The sequence below is a fragment of the Anabrus simplex genome, chromosome 6 (genome assembly GCF_040414725.1).
Source record: "Anabrus simplex isolate iqAnaSimp1 chromosome 6, ASM4041472v1, whole genome shotgun sequence".
In the NCBI taxonomy this organism is placed as follows: domain Eukaryota; kingdom Metazoa; phylum Arthropoda; class Insecta; order Orthoptera; family Tettigoniidae; genus Anabrus; species Anabrus simplex.
Window position 1 is genome coordinate 203,587,933 of NC_090270.1, and position 25,452 is coordinate 203,613,384.

General features: G+C 43.5%; 1 protein-coding gene across 1 annotated transcript in view; it reads right to left on the minus strand.

The window, feature by feature from the left end:
• Positions 1–25,452, minus strand: part of LOC136875653 (centrosomal protein of 104 kDa) — a 321,673-nt gene that overhangs the window by 225,280 nt on the left and 70,941 nt on the right. The window contains exons 2-5 of the mRNA XM_067149196.2: positions 24,732–24,896; positions 12,704–12,936; positions 5,092–5,353; positions 3,051–3,262 (exon numbers count right to left, since the gene is read on the minus strand). Coding sequence (XP_067005297.2) covers positions 3,051–3,262; positions 5,092–5,353; positions 12,704–12,936; positions 24,732–24,896 — 872 coding nt within the window. The remainder of the gene's footprint in view (positions 1–3,050; positions 3,263–5,091; positions 5,354–12,703; positions 12,937–24,731; positions 24,897–25,452) is intronic.

Genomic DNA, 25,452 nt, shown 5'->3' on the forward strand with positions numbered 1-25,452 from the left:
GGCGGAAATTAGTTTCGTCTTACTGATTTATGATATAATTTAGAAAGAATAAAATCTTCTAGGAATAATTTGCATTTGAATTATTGCACGACGGTATTATGCAGGCTTGAAGGTATTGAAGGTCGTTGAGTAACCCAATGGTTGTTGAGAAGAGCTGATATACGGTACATGTGAGGAATTACTGGTAGAAATAGAATTGTGCTAGAGGTCTTCTAAATCCAGTAAAATGGAATGTTTCGGTGTTCTTCATATGAAATGCTAAGATACGGTAGGGCATAGACAACTGATAGGTATGTACTTATTCTGTAGATCGAAACATTACGTGATGGGATGCAATCCTTCTGATAGTATATGTGGATATTCCCCCATGGGTTGGAGCTGTGGAATAACACCCATAGTATCCCCTCGTTGTTGTAAGATGCGACTAAATAGGGCTCCAGGGACTCTTAACTTGGGAGCTTGGGTTGGCGAGCATGAGGCTCTTAGCTGAGTCCTGGCATTGCTTCCACTTACTTGTGCCAGACTCCTCACTTTCATCTATACTATCCGACCTTGCTTGGTCAACTCTTGTTCTTTACCGACCCAGACGCTATTAGGTTGCGAGGGCTAGGTAGTCTTTCATTTTCACGCCCTTTGTGGCCCTTGTCTATCTTTGGCCGATAGCTTAATTTTTCGAAGTGTCAGATCCCTTCCGTGTTTTCTCTCTGATTAATGTTATATAGAGGATGGTTGCCTTGTTGTACTTCCTCTTAAAACAATAATCACCACCACTACCATTCCAATTTCCCTCTGATTAGTGTTAATAGAGGATGGTTGCCTTGTTGTCCTTCCTCTTAAAACAATAATCACCACCACTACCATTCCAATTTTCCCTCTGATTAGCGTTAATAGACGATGGCTGCCCAGTTGTACTTCCTCTTACAAAAATAATCACCACCACTATCCCCTGCCTGCCGTAAGAGGGAAATAAAAGGGAGCCAGGAACTCTTAACTTGGGAGCGTGGGTTGGCAACCACAGTGCCCGTGGCTGAGTCTGGCATTGTTTCACTTGTATCAGGATTCTTACCTTCACCTTCTCTATTCGACTTCCCTTGGTCAACTCTGGTCCGACCCCGACGTATTAGGTTTGCGAGACCTAGGAATTCTTTAATTTCCATGCCGATAACTTCGTGCTTCGAAGAATTAGACCTCTTCCTTTTTTCTCTTATTTGTGTTAAAAGAGGATGGTCGCCCAGTTGTAAGCCTACTTCCTCTAAATCAATAATCACCGCCACCGGAGGCACAAAAACCGGTTGAGAGCCAAACGATTGGTTGAGAATGATATTGATAGCTTGCGTCGTTAGTTGAATGTGGTTAAAGGTGATTGTCTTGTTCGTACCCCTAGCGAGATACTTTCGTGCCAGTTCCACGGTTAGATATACGCCTACATCTACTCTGTGGTCCTACGTAAGGAGAACACACATGGTTTTGTTCTTCGGAGGATGTGACTTGTCTTTGAGGATGGCTCTAAGGTTGCAGAGAATGTTAGATACTCTTTCATTTTCAATTATATCAGCTCCAAGATTTCTACCTAGTACCTGTAGCGTATAGTATACCGTGGAGCTTTCCGCCAACGTAGAAGCTTTGCAATTTGCGCTGAGCCACGAGCGACGCCACTTTCTCATGCGTACAGACTCCTTAAGTTCTTGTTTACGCATGCTTCCCACTGCGTCGTTAGTTGAATGTGGTTAAAGGTGATTGTCTTGTTCGTACCCCTAGCGAGATACTTTCGTGCCAGTTCCACGGTTAGATATATGCCTACATCTACTCTGTGGTCCTACGTAAGGAGAACACACATGGTTTTGTTCTTCGGAGGATGTGACTTGTCTTCGAGGATGGATCTAAGGTTGCAGAGAATGTTAGATACTCTTTCATTTTCAATTATATCAGCTCCAAGATTTCTACCTAGTACCTGTAGCGTATAGTATACCGTGGAGCTTTCCGCCAACGTAGAAGCTTTGCAATTTGCGCTGAGCCACGAGCGACGCCACTTTCTCATGCGTACAGACTCCTTAAGTTCTTGTTTACGCATGCTTCCCACAATACCCGCTAGTGGAGCGGATCCATGAGCTTTTGGCTAGGTTGTGTGGTGCTGACACCTGAATCTATGGCTTCCTAACCATATGAGGGTTGCGGCAAATGAACTAACAGATAAGCGGTACTGCAACCACCAAGACGTATGAAAATACCTGCTAGAAATATTTGCTCCCTGCTACACCGAACCTTCTCGGCATCCTGGAACAAGAAATGACTAGCTATCCGAACTCCCACCACCTGAGAACGAGATAACTGCGGCATGGTGGTCCTGTTCCTGGTCTTCATGGAGAGTGGTCGCAGTTTTATGCAGGTTCACCGTGACACTCTTCCTTATTGAGTTCGTCGATCTCTCCGTCCTAAGACAGAATTTCGGCCAGACGGAAACACTCCAACTCATACTAGCCAATGATGAGCCTACTGCTGATCTCGTCATATTGTTTATGTGTGATAGTGGATTCACCAAGTACAGTACAAACAAGTTTCAAGTGTTCGTTTTGATGTGTTATTGTGCATTTCACTTTTCTTTTAAAATAAAATGTATATTTTTGTCTACATTTTCAAAATTAATTTACTAAATACGTACGTTCATTTATATAGTCTTTAGTTTGTTAAGCTGGGCTGATAATTACGTTGTTTTCCCCCTTAAAACAACAATCATATGAAACTAGAAGCTTACTTCCTTTCCTATCTGCACTCTCTTGACCATCTAAGGTTCCCTTCAAACCCAAATAGTATTCGATTTTTAAGATCTTTATCAGCTATTTTATTAGATGTATAACAAGATTATCAAGTTGTATTTCCCCTTGAAGCGCCATCAATCCATCATCACTACTACCACTACCACCACCAAATATATGCCCTGTTACTACTATCAATGTGCCCTATGAGTTCCTGTTACTGCCGGATGCCTCCATGCGATATGAACACGTTTGTTACCTCTGTGACAGATGATAGTACTGTAAATGAATGCTCACCCCATTGACTTCGAGCAGGTCGTCCACTTCGAGGAAGCGATAGATGGTGGTGCGGTACTCGTCCATCTGCGCCTTCTTCAGCTTGGCCCTGTCGTAATCCTCTAGGTGGATGGCCTGCCTCTTCTCCAGCTCGTATTTACTGAGTCGCTCTCCCGCGTTACGCAGATCCTCCATGGCCAGCTTCAGTTTGCGTGCGTACTCGAACCTCTCGTCTGCAACAGAATCATCCCATGTGATGAACACACTACCGTTGGTTTAGCTTCTCGATCGTAAACAAAGATTGTTTCAATTTAGTTAAATAATTAAGTAAATAAATATATAAATAATAAATGAAATAATTAATACATTATAACATTAATAGGCCATTTTCCAGGAAAGGAAATCGTGAGAGTACGATTGAACAGATTTCAATATTTCAATGAGCGACCCCTCGTTTTAAGGCGTATAATCTTAAAGTCCTTGGAAAAAAACAGCAGTTTTTTATAGGACTGCAGATTTTCCTTCATAAGTTTCAAGTAGTTCCAAAGTGTGCCACTAGGCACCGTGTGACAACTGGTTCAAGCAATACCATGTTAGCGTATTGCTAAGATGTTAATGTGACGTTACTACGAGCCGTAGGTTGAAGCTTGTTATTACGAACTTAAGAATTACCTTCGCTATATAAAATTTAATATGCAAATCAGTATAGTATCATGTTTACTACGGAACGTCTCCATAGATGCAGCTGACCCTACAGAGACTCATCTGAGAGAAATAGAGTCGAGAGAATTTCAGCGAATAACTAGATCGCAAAGACCGACTGCAGGTTCGCCTAGGTAGCTTGGAACATCAACAATGATAATAATAATAATAAACGAGCAAGTGGCTGTGAGGTTTGGGGCAGCTATCAGCTTGCATTCGGGAGATAGTAGATTCGAATCCCACTGTCGGCAGTCCTGAAAATGGTTTATTCCCACTCCTAGCCCTTTCCCATCCCATCGTCGCCTTAAGACCGTTCTGTGTCGGAGCGAGGTAAAGCAAATTGTAAATTGACCTCAGCTACCATGGTGCAGGTCTTCTGAAGCGATGCAATCTAACCAACTTGCCTACCAGTTTCGACATTCCAATTGTGCTGCTATCTAGAGATGAAAGCGAAAATCTACTGGATCGGATACTATGGCTGAGTTAATTTCATTTTGTCTAGTGACACTAAGAGCGCCAGCAGAGATCTTTAACATGCTAACAACAATGACATGGAGTGCCAAGATTTTTGACCGTCTACTTGACTGTCTACTTCAGCTGAATTGGAACCCACGAACTTGGGATCGTGAGTCGGACATTCTACCAGTGATCCACGCAAGCAGGGTGTTATTATTAGTCTATTATTATTATTATTATTATTATTATTATTATTATTATTATTATTATTATTATTATTATTATTAGTTTACCCTCCAGGTTCGGTTTTTTCCTCGGACTTAGCGAGGGATCCCACCTCTACCGCCTCAAGGGCAGTGTCCTGGAGCTTCAGACTCTTGGTCGGGGGATACAACTGGGGAGTATGACCAGTACCTCGCCCAGGCGGCCTCACCTGCTATGCTGAACAGGGGCCTTGTGGAGGAATGGTAAGATTGGAAGGGATAGGCAAGGAAGAGGGAAGGAAGCGGCCGTGGCGTTAAGTTAGGTACCATCCCGTCATTCGCCTGGAGGAGAAGTGGGAAAGCACGGAAAACCACTTCCAGGATGGCTGAGGTGGGAATCGAACCCACCTCTACTCAGTTGACCTTCCGAGGCTGAGTGGACCCCGTTCCAGCCCTCGTACCACTTTTCAAATTTCGTGGCAGAGCTGGGAATCGAACCCGGGCCTCCGGGGGTGACAGCTAATCACGCTAACCACTACACCACAGAGGCGGACATTATTATTATTATTATTATTATTATTATTATTATTATTATTATTATTATTATTTGCTACAGAAGCCACTAGTTAGAGTCATTAGAGAACAGACCTTAACAATTTGTTCTTCTGCAAATCTAATTATTAGGGTATTATAATAATTACCTATGACTGCCTGCTGCTTCTTCACTTCCATGGTACGGATTATCCTCGCCACCTCCTGGTCCACGTACATCTCGAAGGCCAGGTCGTCATACGGGCTGGTGTACTGAGGGTTGTTCACCAGGAGTAATGCATTATTGTTGCCATTGCTGGTGGTGGCTGGTCTACCATTGTTGTTCTGCTCCTCATGTCTCTGGTCAGGTTCTGCAGCAGCCGCGGGAGCCTCAACGGTCTGTCCCAGCACGTTGATGGCGATCAGACCGACCTAAATAGCAAATTGGAGCAAAGATAACAACCGTATTGTTAGAAATGATCGCATATAAGTGTAGACTTAACATTTAAACCTGCTGTACTATATACTGTGAACTGTTTTGTAAGAATGTCCAAAGAAATATATTGTGAACTGTTTTGTAAGAATGTCCAAAGTGCCTTAACGGGAGTTGGAATACCTTGCCTTACAAATGGTACAATTTCCAAACATAAGTTGCTATATCTGTAAAATCTTTTTTGGGCATTTTTGAAATATTTAATCTCTTTTTCTGGTATATTTTGCAAGTTTACTGAACCAGAATGGGACGACCGCTGTAATTTGAATATGATATATGATTTTATTTTAGTTTCATTAATATTCGAGAGGACACATATTTTGACATGTCAACGTCTTATTCTGTAAGGCTTCATCCACGGAAAGTTGTCGTTACCAAAGTCAGCCTGTTTCTCACAGACTCTTTCTGGCAAACTATACGTAATCGATATTCCGATATCGCTAAGTAATTTAAACGTCACAAAGATAAATTTAACGCAGTAATGCAACCTCTCCGCGCGGGAGCCTCGTGCTTTGAGCACTCGATTACGCGCACTCCGTACACTTAGGAGAGCCATAACGAATAAACGTGTCATCGGATTTCATCGCAAGTAGGCTAACAAATATTAAGTTTACATAAGAAGGACAATCACAGTTTTTTAGTAAATTACTGTGAACATTGAAAATGTGTAACAATTTATCTCAGGAGATAGTGGGTTCGAACCCCATTGTTGGCAGACCTGAAATGGTTTTCCATGGTTTTCCATTTTCACACCAGGCAAGTGCGGGGCTGTACTTTATTTATACGGTCGCTTCCTTTCCACCCACAACCCTTTCCTATCCCATCGTCGCCAAAAGACCTGTGTGTGTCGGTAGGACGTAAAACCAATTGTAAAAAATATGTACTGGTATATTATTTCAAACAGGTGATCTAACCATATAAATACCCTTTCCGATCCCTCATGAAGGATGCCATTAGAATGCTCTCTCTGAGCTGCTAATGTCACAGTGGTTGCTCTAGGGGACAAAGTTATGAGGATTCGAAAATGTGAAAATGTCTTAATTCTGTATTTCCTGGAGGAGTGAATGGGTCGCGCCGGGGAGCTCCCGGCTAGCATGAGAGCATTTGACGGCGTCCCACTGCATTGTGCTTTTCGTCTGGTGTCTCCGTGCACTTTCTGGAGAGCAAAACTGGAATGTTCGTACTCTGGCCGCATCGCGAAGATCGTGGACCTTCGTCCCCGAATATATAAAAGCAGGCTTGTCGCGGAATAAGTAGTAGTGTTGTTGGAGCAGAGCTGTGAGCGTTGAGAGAGTGTCGCCGAGGTGGGGTTTTGGAGCATTTGTTGTTGTTGTTGTTGTTGTTGTTGTTGTATAGTAGTGTCGGAGTGGAGAGTTGTCGTTCAGTTGTGATGTTTTGCCGAGTGATATGTGTTGAGTAGTTCATTGTGTGGAGGATCGCGTGAATTTATTGCGTGTGCCATCGGCCTTGTCTGGAGTCGAGTCAAATGTACCTTCGTTGTGCTGCGTGATAGTCAACAGAGTTCGAACGCAACTACAGGGTACTGCTGGGTGGATTGACCGGTGGTGCGAGCGAAGCGAAGTGAAAGGTGACAACTGTCAATCAAGATTATGGAAGGGTCGCCCGTTTCAGATAAATACCAATGAGCTGGAGACTTGCTGTGAGGACAGTAGACTTTCCTAAGTATCCACTCATTAGCGAAATGTTGTAAATCTTTTCCAAGTATAATTCTTCGTCTTCTTCTACCACTTTTCCCACACCAGTGGGATCGCAGTTGCTAACTGCATCGCACATGTGGATTTCACCCTGTTTCACGGCCAGATGCCCTTCCTTACGCCAACCCTATATGGAGGGATGTAATTTCTATTGCGTGTTTCTGTGGTGGTTGATAGCATGGTGTGTTGTCTGAATATGAAGAGAAGTGTGCTGGGACAGACAAAACACCCAGTCCCCGAGGCAGAAATAATAATCAGAAGCGAATAAAATCCCCGACCCGGCCGGGAATCAAACCCGGGATCCTCAGAACCATTCAGCCAACGAGTCGGACTGTTTTTTAATATATATATATATATAATTATGTGCGTGTACTGATTGGGCCATCGATTCCCGGCTAGGACAGGGATTTTTATCTGGATCTGAGGGCTGGTTCGAGGTCCACTCATCCTACATGATTATAATTGAGGATCTGTCTGATGGTGAGATGGCACCCCCGGTTTTGGAAGTCTAGAATAACGGCCGAGAGGATTCGTCGTGCTGACCACACGACACCTCGAAATCTGCAGGCCTTCGGGCTGAGCAGCGGTCGCTTGGTAAGCCAAGGCCATTCAGGGCTGCTGCGCCATGGGGTTTGGTTTGTTTTTATACAATTAGCCATCCGTGTCCTTAGGTGACCATGCAGATAAGTTAATTCGCAAAAATAAAATCCACAGCCTGTTTCCAATTATTCGACGGGGTCAGAAATGGAATGAATGATGCCCCACTCTAGCGGCGAGGAAGCCTGCCGAAGCCTGTCGCACTCCTCTCAGGCAATGATTAATGACTGACAGATGAAATGAAATGATACTGGAGATTCCTGCTGGAATGAAGGATGACAGAGAAAAGAGGAGTACCTGGAGAAAAAACCTGTACCGCCTCCGCTTTGTCGAGCACAAACCTCACCTCAAATGACCGAGATTTGAACCGCGGAACCCAGCGGTGAAAGGCCGGCGCACTGCAGCCTGAGCCATGGAGGCGCAATATATCAGTAACATAACAGTTGCAAATATACTTAAAAAATCAATAATTAGTTTTATTTATTTATTTATTTATTTATTTATTTATTTATTTATTTATTTATTTATTTATTTATTTACACTGACTGACAGAGCAAATGCAACACCAAGAAGGAGTGGTTCGAAAGGGATGAAAGTTGGGGAAAAAACAGAGACGGCACGGACGAATAATTGATGTTTATTTCAAACCGATATGCAGGTTACACAATGCGCACGGCATCGACTCAGTAGGATGTAGGACCACCGCGAGCGGCGATGCACGCAGAAACACGTCGAGGTACAGAGTCAATAAGAGTGCGGATGGTGTCCTGAGGGATGGTTCTCCATTCTCTGTCAACCATTTGCCACAGTTGGTCGTCCGTACGAGGCTGGGGCAGAGTTTGCAAACGGCGTCCAATGAAATCCCACACGTGTTCGATTGGTGAGAGATCCGGAGAGTACGCTGGCCACGGAAGCATCTGTACACCTCGTAGAGCCTGTTGGGAGATGCGAGCAGTGTGTGGGCGGGCATTATCCTGCTGAAACAGAGCATTGGGCAGCCCCTGAAGGTACGGGAATGCCACCGGCCGCAGCACATGCTGCACGTAGCGGTGGGCATTTAACGTGCCTTGAATACGCACTAGAGGTGACGTGGAATCATACGCAATAGCGCCCCAAACCATGATGCCGCGTTGTCTAGCGGTAGGGCGCTCCACAGTTACTGCCGGATTTGACCTTTCTCCACGCCGACGCCACACTCGTCTGCGGTGACTATCACTGACAGAACAGAAGCGTGACTCATCGGAGAACACGACGTTCCGCCATTCCCTCATCCAAGTCGCTCTAGCCCGGCACGATGCCAGGCGTGCACGTCTATGCTGTGGAGTCAATGGTAGTCTTCTGAGCGGACGCCGGGAGTGCAGGCCTCCTTCAACCAATCGACGGGAAATTGTTCTGGTCGATATTTTAACAGCCAGGGTGTCTTGCACATGCTGAAGAATGGCGGTTGACGTGGCGTGCGGGGCTGCCACCGCTTGGCGGCGGATGCGCCGATCCTCGCGTGCTGACGTCACTCGGGCTGCGCCTGGACCCCTCGCACGTGCCACATGTCCCTGCGCCAACCATCTTCGCCACAGGCGCTGCACCGTGGACACATCCCTATGGGTATCGGCTGCGATTTGACGAAGCGACCAACCTGCCCTTCTCAGCCCGATCACCATACCCCTCGTAAAGTCGTCTGTCTGCTGGAAATGCCTCCGTTGACGGCGGCCTGGCATTCTTAGCTATACACGTGTCCTGTGGCACACGACAACACGTTCTACAATGACTGTCGGCTGAGAACTCACGGTACGAAGTGGGCCATTCGCCAACGCCGTGTCCCATTTATCGTTCGCTACGTGCGCAGCACAGCGGCGCTTTTCACATCATGAGCATACCTCAGTGACGTCAGTCTACCCTGCAATTGGCATAAAGTTCTGACCACTCCTTCTTGGTGTTGCATTTGCTCTGTCAGTCAGTGTATTTATTTATTTATTTATTTATTTATTTATTTATTTATTTATTTATTTATTTATTGACGATACCATTGCCCACTACAGTGCTACTCTTCTCTCACTATAGTTATCATCGGCAAACTGTAAATAAAACTGTATTGAATTGACTATCTAACATGCATTTTATTTCATCCAAAATCAGACTTGGTGACAGTCACGAAAGCCCGGCGGACAGTTTCCAGTTCCCAACCGTACCTTTTTCATGCTCTAAGCCATACGTTTTAGCCGACATTGTTAAAATAACCTTTAAGGTTTTCACTCTGTCGAACAGGTTTTTCTCCTGGTACTCCGGTTTTTCCTGTCATCTTTCATTCCATTTATATAACACTAGCACATACACGAGTAAAAAAAGTATATTTCATAAGAGTGCCTCAGCCAGGCAGTGAGAAAATATTTGCTACGATTTTGGTTCAGTCTTAAAGTCTTGGTGATAATTTGTATATTCTCCGTTCTATACTTTGAGAGATATAGATAAAAATTATGTTAAAAAATGTCAAGTGCCAAAACCTGTTATCAAACTACAGTATACTCATATACTGCATACTCAAAGCATCTCACTCTAGATAGCCATAATTTTGTGACATTGGTACCCAATGATCTGATTCAACAAATTAGAAGCAGGTGAAAAATGGAGGTCCGCCTCTGTGGTGTAGTGGTTAGTGTGATTAGCTGCCACTCCCGGAGGCCCGGGTTCGATTCCTGGCTCTGCCACGAAATTTGAAAAGTGGTACGAGGGCTGGAACGGGGTCCACTCAGCCTCGGGAGGTCAACTGAGTAGAGGGGGTTCGATTCCCACTTCAGCCATCCTGGAAGTGGTTTTCCGTGGTTTCCCACTTCTCCTCCAGGCAAATACCGGGATGGTACTTAATTCCAGGCGCGGCCGCTTCCTTCCCTCTTCCTTGTCTATCCCTTCCAATCTTCCCATACCCCCGCAAGGCCCCTGTTCAGCATAGAAGGTGAGGCCGCCTGGGCGAGGTACTGGTCATCCTACCCAGTTGTATCCCCAACCCAGAGTCTGAAGCTCCAGGACACTGCACTTGAGGCGGTAGAGGTGGAATCCCTCGCCGAGTCCAAAGGAAAAGCCGACCCTGGAGGATAACCAGAGTAAAGAGAAGAAGAAGACGAAGAAGAAGAAGAAGAAAATTGTGTAAACTGTAATTTACTAAGTATTTAAAAAATTGTTTCTGGAACGAGTTCCTTAATAAATAAATGATGGGTCAATTCAAACGGGAAATTGTAAACTTCTTTGTAGGATGAATATTTTTAGAATGTCTAAATTTTCAATTGTTTGGTTACTTATTTCTCTTAAATTTTGTCAATGTCTTGCTGAATCTGCATATGTATTATTTAAGCTCGAGCTTTGTGTCGCAAAGTACTTTTATTCAAAGTGGCGAGTTGGCCGTGCGTGTAGAGGCGCGCATCTGTGATCTTGCACCCGGGAGATCGTGGGTTCGAATCCCACTGTCGGCAGCCCTGAAGATGGTTTTCCGTGGTTTCCCATTTTCATACCAGGCAAATGCTTGGGCTGTACCTTCCTTCCAACTCCTAGGGCTTTCCTATCCCATCGTCGGCATAAGACCTATCTGTGTCGGTACGACGTAAAGCCCGTAGCAAAAAAAAAAAAAATGTTCAAAGTGGGATGTAATGGGATGTATCTCTGTTGAAATGTGGTCAACTCTTCTTCTCTTGCCATTCCGACGATATTAGGTTTGCGAGGCCTAAGTCACGTCTTTCGTAGCCGTTCCCTTTCCTTTTCTAATATCCTCATTCTTCGACCTCTTCCATTCTTCTCCCGATTAGGGTTGAGAAGGTATTGTTTCCCAGTTATACAGCACTTCACTTCCTCTTAAAACACCAACTGACATGAGAAAGATGCAACGCAATTGAACACCAAGCTGCTTTGTTTCCACGGCGTTTTAATTCCGAACAACCAATGGGGCATCTTGTTATTACTAAGACTGCAGGTGCTATGTGACTTCCTGTATATGACAAAGTTGAAATCTATTTTGAATCATTTTTTGTTTGTTTCTTTATTCTGAAATGAGATGTGTATTGCATTTTAGCTTTGAAATTTGCGCTCGAACGTATTCTACAGGTAGAACATTTGAGCAAAAAGAGATATGAATAATGAACACGTATTATTATAATAATAGATCAAGAAAAATTATTGCCGTAGAATGTTGGCATTATGAAGTGTAGTTACGGACTTTGTATTTCTGTGCACTGCTTAGTACTGGAGTGTTAAATCCAAACTGCTTCTCACAATTCATACTCGATTCCTTGCCTATGACTTATTCCAACACAATTTGAATTGAAATATTTTAACTATGTGCAAAAGAAAGAACAAATCTAAATATTCAGAATCGAATTTTTCACTTTTTAAAAGGCACATGTTTCTGATGTCCACTTAGCCTGTAATATCGATATACTCGGTTATTTTCTGCGAATAAAGGCGGATGAGGATAGAATGGCTGTGTCGAAGATACGAATAGTGTAATCCGTTATCTTTCACTCTTTCTAGTCTCGTTAATAATAATAATAATAATAATAATAATAATAATAATAATAATAATAATAATAATAATAATAATAATGCCGGGCTGAGTGGCTCAGACGGTTAAGGCGCTGGCCTTCTGACCCCGACTTGGCAGGTTCGATCCTGGCTCAGTCCGGTGGTATTTGAAGGTGCTCAAATACGTCAGCCTCGTGTCGGTAGATTAACTGGCACGTAAAAGAACTCCTGCGGGACTAACTTCCGGCACCTCGGCGTCTCCGAAAACCGTAAAAGAGTAGTTTGTGGGACGTAAAACAAATAACATTATTATTATTATTTTAATAATAATATTAATAATAATAATAATAATAATAATAATAATAATAATAATAATAATAATAATAATAATAATAATAATAATAATCTATCTGACAACTCACTATCGTGCATGCATCCCAGTTGCAATTGACGTACTGAGTATGATATGCTCACCTGATTGTGCACGTTGAGGGCGTTTGGATGGTTCCGATGAAGACGTAGTTTGAGGTATCGTGCCGCCACGGATGGCACTGTCACGGACTTGAGTTCTCGGGACTTGAAGCCAGTACTCTGATTATCAGAAAGCGTAATGAATCCTAGATACTCGAAGTGGGTATTACTGCTAGCTCCTTGAGGTTCGGCTGGGTCTGTTGCTTGCGAGCCAGCCCAAAGCTCTAACTTCTCGGCTGTAACAAAACAAATTTGTAATAGATGTGTTGTTTCTGGCACAAGTGGGGGAACATGGAGGTTCCTGAGTTACTAGGACATATCATTATGTTTATGTTATTTAATTCCAAAATTAAATATCTAGGCCATTATCATGAATATTAAGAAAAGAGAAGCCCATCTTTTTTTTAAACAAGAGGAGACTTAATTTTATTGTTTCAACTTTGACATCGTAACCCTCTTTTGCAGTTTCTGAGTTAACGAGGTTATCTACGATGACAAAACTGCTCTAAATGCAAATGTTAAAGGAAATGGTTTGTGGACAGGTGCCAGAATCGATATGCGTCCATCGCTCCACATCACTGCAGTTACGGCCTGTAACAGCTGAGCAAACGACAAATGTATGAGAACAACCGATTGTACGAAACATATAGAGTTAATGAAAGTAGAGTAACGATTGGCCGGCCCCGTGGTGTAGGGGTAGCGTGCCTGCCTCTTACCCGGAGGCGCCGGGTTCGATTTCCGCCCAGGTCAGGGATTTTTACCTGGATCTGAGGGTTGATTCGAGGTCCACTCAGCCTACGTGATTAGAATTAAGGAGCTATCTGACAGTGAGATGGCGGCCCCGGTATAGAAAGCCAAGAATAACGACCGACGTATTCGTCGTGCTGACCACACGGCACCTCGAAATCTACAGGCCTTCAGGCTGAGCAGAAGTCGCTTGGTAGGCCAAGGCCCTTCAAGAGCTGTAGTGCCATGGGGTTTGGTTAGGTTCGAGCAACGATTGCTTACTATGCAAAAGAAAACCTATCCTAGAAGTTGTATGCGCTAACTCGAAGAACTGAATTTGGAATCCTGGCACGTAGAATAATAATAATAATAATTGTTACCAAGTTTTTGTGGTAGTTACACGTGAAAGAAGGTGCGGGGTGGTGAACAGGTCTCAAGCTGCTAAAGTAAAATTAATTTAAAATTTAACAAGGTTATATTTTCTTTTCAAAACAAAGAAATAACAAGCATGGCAGGTACAAAGTAGCAAGTTCAAAGGGTAGTTACAATATTTACAGGATTTGGGCTTCGCGCCCTGACTTCACAAAGCTAGGGCAATCAGCACAGTTTTACCCCACACACACAAGTTTCAACAGAGGGGCAGAAAACCCCATTCATGCCTAGGAGCCCTTGCTCCAAATTACACTGAAAAGCCTCCACGAGGCATACAATACTCAATTTTCAAAAGAGCCACTCGCTCTCAAATTTAAGCCTCTCCCAGGCCACACCAAACTCCACCTTCAAGCTGTCCTCAACGGACTTAAACACAGGGGTAAAATACCCAATCTACTGAGGTCTATTAAATGAAAAGGAGGTTAATTAAATGACCTCTAAAATAACAATTTGAGAGGAGGCGAACTTGCACTCCTAATACACTTTGATTAAGACCTACTTGGCACTAGGCCGTTAATACAAGGGCTAATCCCATACTAAAGAGGTGACTTAAGAAGAGAACAATTTGTTTTACGTTAACGAAGAATAGGTTGAGAAAAATAAGTTCACCTCAAAACAATATGAGTGGGAGCTCGAGAGGGTTAGCACTCTCTATCCCAGTATGTAGCTTTAAAAGAGAATATATGAAAAGAGTAGTTACATTTAGGAAAAGGTTACATGGTGGAACGCTTCGAACCCGCCCCGAGAGTTAAACTGCTGAGCTAGCAAAGAAAGAAGTTATTAATCGGCCATTACCTTGTTGTTGACCGCTGCCGAGGAAAGAGGCGCTTCCCGCCTCCTGCTATGTACTTTATACACTGAAAGATGGAACAGAAGTGGCCCGGAGACCCTAAAATCAGCAGTTTATATACTCTCGCGGAAGGTTCTAGGCGTTAGGGGAATGAGAACACCCTCCCACGAGGATTTTATTGGTTCATCAATAAACCCCCTACACAATACTAAGAAGAAACACATAATTGGTGGAAAATTAATTTAAGAAATTCGGGATAGGCTAGATTTAAACAAGGGGAAAGAAGGGGTTAATATTGCCAACTTAACCAATGACTGAAAGAAATTTAGCAAAGAACGAACATTTGAAATAAAAATTTCTCCAACAAAATAGTTCTTTGACTCCGCACTAGGGTGCACTATTGTTGATCTTCAGTAGTGTCCTCTAGAAGAGAAAGTTCACACTTCTTACTTCAAGCAAAACAAAAACACATCAAAAATGACACAGTTCAAAAACTCAAAATTTTCCTCGTGGTGACATCTTCTGAGAAGGTAGCGAATTAATAGCGTAGATAAAGTTCAGACTTCCTCCAGCAGAGGAGTTTCAACTGGCGCAAATTTTAAATTAGCGGCGTGGAGGTGTACCGCCCGGTACAGACCCCCCCCCCCAAAGTACCTCCAGGGGTGACACATGAAATCTGTTTGAAACAAGGTCCAAGTTATGCTGTGGATATGAAGATTGATTGCAGAGGCATTTATAAGATTTTCTTAATTTGGTTTGATTATGTTTCAAAATTTTGTTGTTGCAGGTGAAGTAAAGTCTTTATATTTGTAGAAGTTGAATTTCTGAAGATAAACTTTTAATACTTAGAGGTGAAGAAAAATTTTGCAATTGCCACCAAATATTACTGTTGAATTCCCAAGTGTAGTCATTGCTTATCGTAACTGTCCATGTAGTTGATGTTGATTAAGTTGAATGGCCAGACCGGCCGCTGCAACTTGCGTCCAAAGGGAGGCCGCTCGGACCCCTCAAGTACCCTGAGATACCACTCGCCCGCACTATGAGGGGAGCAGAGGTGTTGAAACACGCCGCGCCCGCGGTGAACATATACAGGCTGCGGGCAAGTAGCAGGTCGTGCGCCGCGCATCAGCCTTGGCCGGGAGGAGAGCTCCGGCTCGCCGTGCACCTGACGTACTCGCTGGAGAAGAGGGGGCCCGTCCTCTGCCCCAGTTGCTGCACGGCGCCGCGCGGCTGCGGGGGCACTGAAACATTAAAGCTAGGCGGCAGAATTGTGTTGGACCATCATCTTTTTGAGGGCACAGGCTTGGTGAAGAGGTTGAGGGGTCAGCGGCGTGCAGATGTCCATGGCATTTAATATAATCCAGCCACAGTGTGTATTGGAGCAGGAGACGGGAGCGTGGTAATGGCCGAGGCAAGGACAGGATGGCAGTTTAACAAATCGGGGGAGGTTTCACACAAATGCTTACATATAAAACAAAATATTATAGAAGGGGCAGAATGCCTAGAAATTGAAAACTCAAAAAAAATATAACCTTCATATCCCCTTTCACAATAATATGAAGCAAGTTAACACAGAAATTACACCGGTTTCACCTGTGACAGGTGAACCCTAAATATCCTCTCGGTGGCTGGATTGCTTACTAACAACGTAACTGGCGTAAGAAAATCGAGAATGATACAAGGCCCATGAAATCTGGGGGCAAGCTTGCCCGCGGGAACAAAGTTCTTGACCATCACCTGGTCACCTACATTCAAAGTGGTGGGTCTCCGTCCACGATCATACCTTTCCCTAACCTTTTCATGAGATACCTTAAGATTGGCTTTAGCCTTCTTCCAAAGATCTTTAATATTATCCGGATCTATTGTCTCGGGTAGAATGTCACTCAGAGACCAGAGGTTAGAGAGCGGCGAGTTGGGAACAAACTTGAACATCAAAGAAGCTGGAGTAAATTTATGTGATTCATGAACCGCCGAATTCAAAGCAAAAGCTAACCAATGCAGGGACGTGTCCCACCTGGAATGATCTTCATGATGATAGGCAATAAGTGCGGACCTGAGATTACGATTAACCCGTTCAGCCAGAGATGGTTGAGGGTAATAAGCAGAAGTAGTTACATGAGAGATGGATAAGTCAAAACAGAATTTACGAAAAAGATTTGATGTAAACGCCTTAGCATTATCGGACACAATATATTGGCACGGACCAAAAGAAGCAAAAATAGAATTTAGGCAAGTAATGGTGGACTGAGCGGTAGCCAGCTTAGTCGGAAATAACCAAGAAAATCTGGTAAAACCATCTACGCATACAAAGATGAACTTGTTAGCATTACCCTTTGACTGGGGGAAGGGTCCTACATAATCAATGTACAGGCGTTCCATGGGGCGCGACGCTTGATGGGAAGACAAAAGGCCTATCTTGGTGGACATGGTTGGTTTACTAATCAAACAGGATTTACAAGCCTTTACTAGTTCACGGATTTCACCATCCATACCTTTCCAGATGAACATTTCACGAATCTTTTCACGAGTTTTAAAGATACCCAGATGCCCTCCTAATGGGGTCTCATGATAATACTTGAAGATCATAGGTACAAGAACAGCTGGAACGACAACTTTCATCATCTTATCATGCCTCGATGGGCAACATAGAACACCATTCCTCAGAACATAAGGGACAACATGTTCCCCAGAAGAAAGGGTTTCCATTATCGGAGCCAGCGTCGGATCTTCATGTTGGTATTTCTCGATATCCCTAAAGAGCATGGGGGCATCAGTTAAGATGGCATTAACATCAAATAGTGTGGACTCGGGAGGTGATGAACGGTCGACCGGTTCATGGATCTCAACGTCGTTTGAAAACATACGACTGAGTCCATCAGCAACAACATTTTCGGTACCTCTGATATGCCTGACATCGAATTGGAAGGCAGAAATACGGATGGCCCAACGGGCTATACGACCAGTACGACGCGGCCTACCTAAGACCCAGCTTAAGGCTTGATTATCTGTCTCCAGGTCGAATTTAACTTGTTCCAGATAGAGACGGAACTTCTCTAAGGCGAATAAGACTGCCAAACCTTCGAGCTCATATATGGAATACTTGGCTTCTTGAGCCGACAATGTCCTAGATGCATAGGCGATGGGTCGCCTCCCTAGTTCAGTCTCTTGAAGAAGGACTGCCGCTACTGCTGACGACGACGCGTCGGTTTGGACGATGAATTTCTTCGAGAAATCAGGCATAGCAAGTACAGGGGCATTACAAAGCGCTAATTTAAGGTCTTCGAAAGCGGCTTGTTGAGAAGGTCCCCACTCAAATTTGATGCCTTTCCTACGAAGAAGGTTTAAGGGCGCCGCTCTATTAGCGAAGTTAGGAATAAACTTCCTGAAGAAATTCACCATACCAATGAACCTGGCGATGCCTTTGATGTCCATGGGAGGTTTAAAATCACGGATGGCCTGTGTTCTAGAATGATCGACGGCTACACCATCAGGTGACACAATATGCCCTAGGAAAGACATAGAGGGCTTAGCGAAGGCAACCTTGGACAACTTAACAGTTAACCCAGCCTTACGAAGGCGATCGAGAACTTCTCGCAGATGATCTAGATGCTCTTCAAAAGTCTCTGAAAATACGACGACATCATCCAAGTAGTGATATAAGTACTCAAATTTGATGTCGGATAAGATCCTATCTAGTAGCCTAGTGAGTACAGCTGCTCCCGTGGGGAGCCCGAAAGGCACGCGGTTGTATTCGTATAAGTTCCAGTCCGTGGCAAACGCTGTAAGATGTTTAGACTCTTCGGCAAGGGGAATTTGATTATAGGCCTGATTCAAGTTCAAGATAGTAAAGAACTTGGCCTTACGAAACCATGAAAAACAAGAATGAAGGTCAGGAAGGGGCACAGATTGCAACACCACCTTCCGATTGAGAGCCCTATAATCAATGACAGGCCTGAAGCCTCCTTGGGGTTTCGGAACTAGAAAAATAGGCGAAGAATACGCCGACTTAGAGGGCTTAATAATACCATCCTTCAACATCTGATCGATAATTTCTTTCAGAGCCTTCATTTTAGGTGGAGATAGCCTATACGGTGGAAAACGGACAGGAATCGAATCCGTGACCTCAATTTTGTATTCAATAAGGTCAGTAACACCAAGAGTATCAGAGAACACCTCTGGGAAGGACTGACACAGCTTACGAATACTATCAGCCTGCTCCTCAGGTAGATGTCTAAGGTCTAACAACATCTCTTCCTGGGTAGGCGAAATAGAAGAACATGATGCGGAATTACACTTTAATAGAGGGATATTACAATTAGAGGCAAATTTGAACGTGCAAGACCTACTCTGAAGATCGAGCACAAGACCAGTGTGAGAAATAAAGTCCGCTCCCAATATAATGGGGCAAGACAAGAGCTTGGCCACAAACAATTTAACTTTCCATGTGAATTTAAAAATACGAATTTTGACCAATAAGGAACCTAGAATTTCTAATGGGGATGAATTAGCCGAAACATATTGAACAGGAGATGAGACATAGTCAGGTAGTTTACAAACAGATTTCAATTTAGAATACCATTCAGCCGAAATAATCGAACCAACACTGCCTGAATCTAAGAGAGCTGTTATAGGCTCGTTATTTAACTCAATCTTAAGAAAAGGAACAGGTGCGGGGAAATCCGCCGCAATCCTAAGACACTCTTTGGGACCTTCAAAAGATAAATTTGAAAATTGCTCGTTCCCTGAATTTACAACCTGTTTACCAGGGGCTGAGTCTCGGGAAGATGGATTAGTCGACTCAGCCGAAGCCACTAGTCACTTTTTATTATTGGCATAGGTAGAATTTGCACCAGAAGTTGAGCAGGAGGGGGTGCTATTCGAGTTTGGGCAATTCTTGGCGATATGTGAGAAAGCCCCACATTTAAAACAGCCTTGTGCTGAACCAGCTCCATTATTTGCCCTACTAGTTTTGACCAATGGACATTTATTGCGAAGATGGTCAGGCGACCCGCAAGCATAACATTTACGGGGTGTGACTGGTCGGCGAGGTGGAGGCCGAGTATTACTAAACGAAGGAGGGGGTTCTTTTGCCACACGCAAAGAATCGGCATACCTAACTCCTTCCGCTGAGACGGCCAACGCTTCAAGTTCAGAGAAAGTTTGCGAGCACGCCGCGAAACACAAGTATGACCTATAAGATGGTGAAATGCCTTCTACAATAGCCTGTACAATCTGATCTTCAGGAAAATGAAGGGCAAACACCCTAGTATAAAACTTAATGTCTTGTATGAAATCAGCCAAGTTCTCATCCAATCGCTGTACACGATAATAGTACTTCTGAATCAGAGAAGACCTCGCGCGGGCGGGAATAAAATTTGCAAGCAAGTGTGCATGAAAATCTTCAATAGATGACTGTTCGGCTATGGCTCTTACTATTTTGTCAGAAAGAATACCAATTGCATAAGGATAGATGATTTGCAAAATTTGACATGGGGAAAGAGAAAACACAAGGGCATGATCTTGAAATTCAACAAGAAATCTTAAAAATGAAATTACTTCACTGGTGGTATTAACCGAAAACTTAGAGATACCTCTGAGCAACATTGCCAATGGATGAGGCAAGCTGCTAAACCCGGGTGACATAGTAGGTAAAGGTTTCAATGGCAAGGTAGTTAATTCAGAACGGATGTTACTCAACGATGCACGGCGTTCAGACTCGTTGTCCAATGGGGCAGAGATAGTTTGGGCAGCGATGATTTTCCTATTTACTTCTCCCTTAGGAGGTTCTTCCTCACTACCTACATTCACTATGGTGGGTTGATCAGATTTGGGAGGAACTTCCCCAGTTAACAATTGAGTGACCTTGCTAGATAATTCAGAAATATTTTCCAGGAGCGTACTAGCTTCCTTCCTCTGAACGTCATTCATTTTTAGAGACAACAGATCGTTAACTCTATTTGAAAAGTGATATAGCCTGGCTTGCACACGCTTAATTTGATTAGGAGAAGGATCATTTTCATCAAAAAAACTAACTACAGATGCTAGCCCAGTAATATTCTCGACGATCGTGGAAAGAGAGTCGTCAACTTCTTTCTCTCCCAGTGTGGGGATAGAAATGGGCAAATCAAGGGAATCTCTAAGCTTATTTGTGTCTACTGCAACCGTGCCTCCAGATTGCACATTTCTAATAGTCAATTCGTAAATCAACTCCTCCTTGCGCAAATAGTTAAGATGGAGAACATCGCGAGGGCCGGGCATGATGACAGAACAATTTTGAAAAACTCAAAAATTCCAGCAACTGAGAAAATGGTTAGGGTTCGGAACAAACAATGTTTAGCCGTCAAAAGGGGCTAAATTGAGACCCATTCAACCACGCTCTGCTACCACTTGTTACCAAGTTTTTGTGGTAGTTACACGTGAAAGAAGGTGCGGGGTGGTGAACAGGTCTCAAGCTGCTAAAGTAAAATTAATTTAAAATTTAACAAGGTTATATTTTCTTTTCAAAACAAAGAAATAACAAGCATGGCAGGTACAAAGTAGCAAGTTCAAAGGGTAGTTACAATATTTACAGGATTTGGGCTTCGCGCCCTGACTTCACAAAGCTAGGGCAATCAGCACAGTTTTACCCCACACACACAAGTTTCAACAGAGGGGCAGAAAACCCCATTCATGCCTAGGAGCCCTTGCTCCAAATTACACTGAAAAGCCTCCACGAGGCATACAATACTCAATTTTCAAAAGAGCCACTCGCTCTCAAATTTAAGCCTCTCCCAGGCCACACCAAACTCCACCTTCAAGCTGTCCTCAACGGACTTAAACACAGGGGTAAAATACCCAATCTACTGAGGTCTATTAAATGAAAAGGAGGTTAATTAAATGACCTCTAAAATAACAATTTGAGAGGAGGCGAACTTGCACTCCTAATACACTTTGATTAAGACCTACTTGGCACTAGGCCGTTAATACAAGGGCTAATCCCATACTAAAGAGGTGACTTAAGAAGAGAACAATTTGTTTTACGTTAACGAAGAATAGGTTGAGAAAAATAAGTTCACCTCAAAACAATATGAGTGGGAGCTCGAGAGGGTTAGCACTCTCTATCCCAGTATGTAGCTTTAAAAGAGAATATATGAAAAGAGTAGTTACATTTAGGAAAAAGTTACATGGTGGAACGCTTCGAACCCGCCCCGAGAGTTAAACTGCTGAGCTAGCAAAGAAAGAAGTTATTAATCGGCCATTACCTTGTTGTTGACCGCTGCCGAGGAAAGAGGCGCTTCCCGCCTCCTGCTATGTACTTTATACACTGAAAGATGGAACAGAAGTGGCCCGGAGACCCTAAAATCAGCAGTTTATATACTCTCGCGGAAGGTTCTAGGCGTTAGGGGAATGAGAACACCCTCCCACGAGGATTTTATTGGTTCATCAATAAACCCCCTACACAATACTAAGAAGAAACACATAATTGGTGGAAAATTAATTTAAGAAATTCGGGATAGGCTAGATTTAAACAAGGGGAAAGAAGGGGTTAATATTGCCAACTTAACCAATGACTGAAAGAAATTTAGCAAAGAACGAACATTTGAAATAAAAATTTCTCCAACAAAATAGTTCTTTGACTCCGCACTAGGGTGCACTATTGTTGATCTTCAGTAGTGTCCTCTAGAAGAGAAAGTTCACACTTCTTACTTCAAGCAAAACAAAAACACATCAAAAATGACACAGTTCAAAAACTCAAAATTTTCCTCGTGGTGACATCTTCTGAGAAGGTAGCGAATTAATAGCGTAGATAAAGTTCAGACTTCCTCCAGCAGAGGAGTTTCAACTGGCGCAAATTTTAAATTAGCGGCGTGGAGGTGTACCGCCCGGTACAATAATAATAATAATAATAATAATAATAATAATAATAATAATAATAATAATAATAATAATAATAATAAGAAGAAGAAGAAGAAGAAGAAGAAGAATTTCCCGTCCGCCTCTGTGGTGTAGTGGTTAGTGTGATTAGCTGCCACCACCGTAGACCCGGGTTCGATTCCAGGCTCTGTCACGAAATTTCAAAAGTGGTACGGGGGCTGGAACGGAGTCCGCTCAGCCTCGGGAGGTCAGCTGAGTACAGAAGGTTAGATTCCCACCTCAGCCATCCTCGAAGTGGTTTTCCATGGTTTCCCACTTCCTCTCCAGGCAAATGCCGGGACGGGACATAACTTAAGGCCTCGCCGCTATCTGCCCATCCCTCCGCAACATAGCAGGTGAGGCCGCCTGGGCGAGGTACCTGTCCTCCTTCCCTGTTGTTTCCCCCAACACAAAGTCTCATGCTCCAGGACACTGCTCTTGAGGCTGTAGAGGAGGCATCCCTCGCTGGATCCAAAGGAAAACCAACCGTGGAGAGTAAACGGATTAAGAAATAAAGAACAATGTTTTTGGTTTTACGTCCCACTAGCTACTTATACAGTTTGTGGAGACGCCGAGGCACCGGAATGTTGTCCCGCAAGAGTTCATCTACATGCCCGTAAAGCTACGAACGAGGCTAACGAATTAGAGCAACTTGAAATAGTCTATGACCGGACTGAGCCAGGATCGAACCTGCCAAGTTGGCTCAGTAGACCAGCGCTGTACTGCCTGAGCTACTCAGTCCCGCTGTTCAACTATAGCTACTGATTTTTATAGACTAATTATTTGTATTTTGTTCTTTTCAGAGCAGCCAATAGCCATGGAACTGTCCTCACTGGCGATTTAATGACAGTATCTGAGACGAATACAGGCTGTTCACACCGAGCCAGTTGGCCATGCGGTTAGGGTCCTGTAGCTGTTGGCTTGAACTCGGGAGAATGTATGTTCGAACCCCTCTGTCGGCAGCCCTGAAAATGGTTTTCCGTAGTTTCTCATTTTCACATCAGACAAATGCTGGGGCTGTATTTATTTATTTATTTATTTATTTATTTATTTATTTATTTATTTATTTATTTATTTATTTATTTATTTATTTATTTATTTATTTGAAAACTGTCTCCCATTGGAGATAATCCCATCGGATTCAGTATACTCTTAGAATAAATAAGACCACGGCCGCTTCTTTCCCACTCCTGTCCCATCGTCGTTATAAGACCTATCTGTGTCGGTGCGACGTAAAGCAAATTGAAAAAAAAAATTAAAAGAAAGAAAGACATAACCGCCTCTGTGGTGTAGTGATTAGTGTGATGCGACCTCCGGACGCCGGGGTTCGGTTCCCGGCTCTGCTACGGAATTTGAAAAGTGGTAAGAGGGCTGGAACGGGGTCAACTCAGCCTCGGGAGGTTACTGAGTGGAAGGGGGTTCGATTCCCACCTCAGCCATCCTCGAAGTGGTTTCCCGTGGTTTCCCACTTCTCCTCCAGGCAAATGCCGGGATGGTACCTAACCGAAGGTCACGGCCGCTTCGTTCCCTGTATCTTGTCTCTCCCTTCCGATCTTCCAATTTCCCACAAGGCATAGCAGGTGAGGCCACGTGGGAGGGGTACTGATCCACCTGCCCAGTTGTATCCCCGACCCAAAGTCTCACACTTCAGGACACTGCCCTTGAGGCGGTAGAGGTAGGATCCCTCGCTGAGTCAGAGGGAAAAAACAACTCTGGTAAACGGATTAAGAAAGAAGAAAGAAAAGGAAAGACATTGCGCCGTAAAACTGCGGGACAAAATTACCACACCTCGGCGTCTCTCTAAACCATATGTTTAGTACGTGGAACGCACGCGATCGTACCCACTACCAGTAATTGCCTCCAGTGACCAGTATTTCATCACACTAGGCAAATGTTGGAAGTATAACTTAATCAAGGCCCCGGCCGCTACCTTCCCAATCCTAGCGCTTTTCTATCCTTGCGTCGCCGAAAACCTTCGATGTGTTAGTGCGACGTTAAACCACTAGAAATAAAGCATAAGAACTGTTCATTATCTTTTTCACTTTATAATCATTGACGATTCTCATAAACCTGCATTTCTCATCTGAAACTTTGTGGTTCCTTTCGGGAAAGAGCAGAGGACTCCAAGCAGCTTATCTCATTTCACAAAGCATAAACTCATAAGTTACTACTATTTTCATATCTACTTACGAATAAGGTACTGGTGAGCCAACACTTGTATACGCTGTATTGTAGCGGGACTATGTAACTGGAGGATCAGTTCTTGGGGGTAGCTACAGCCTTTAGCAGATTGCCAGCCTCTTACAATGGGACCGTGGACATTGAGCTCGCTGGCACGATGGCGTTCGTCTTCACCTGAAACAGCGAGATATTGTTAGGGCAATACTGAAAGAGAAAGACTTCCTGGTGAGTTTTGATCTTATTTAGAGGACTTTCTGCTGCGTACCGTACAACAAAGTAAAGGGTGAGTCTACTCCAGATCATAACAGTTGTGATACTTAGACCGCAATTTGAAACACAAGACTCTTTATTTTGTTGTTATTTCCTGCCGGTAGAAAACTGAAATTATAACGTTTATATTTGTATTCCAATTTCACTCACAACAAAATAACTGATTTATGTTTATTGATATTATTATTTAAATACAGCATATGCTTAAAACATACCAATACTAAATGTTGTCCTTTTTCTTGTTAGCTTATGTATTGAATAAATCTAATGGAAGAGGATTGTCGTCAAAATAAATCGTACTAATCATGCTAACCAATGTATATATAAAGACTAGCAAGATACCCGTGTTTCGCTACGGTATTACACTGAAATTTATAATTGAATGTTGTTTTAGATATATAATCAGCCGAAATTCGCGATCTGATTCGTTTTCTGCGAGAATCAGCCAAAATTCGCGATC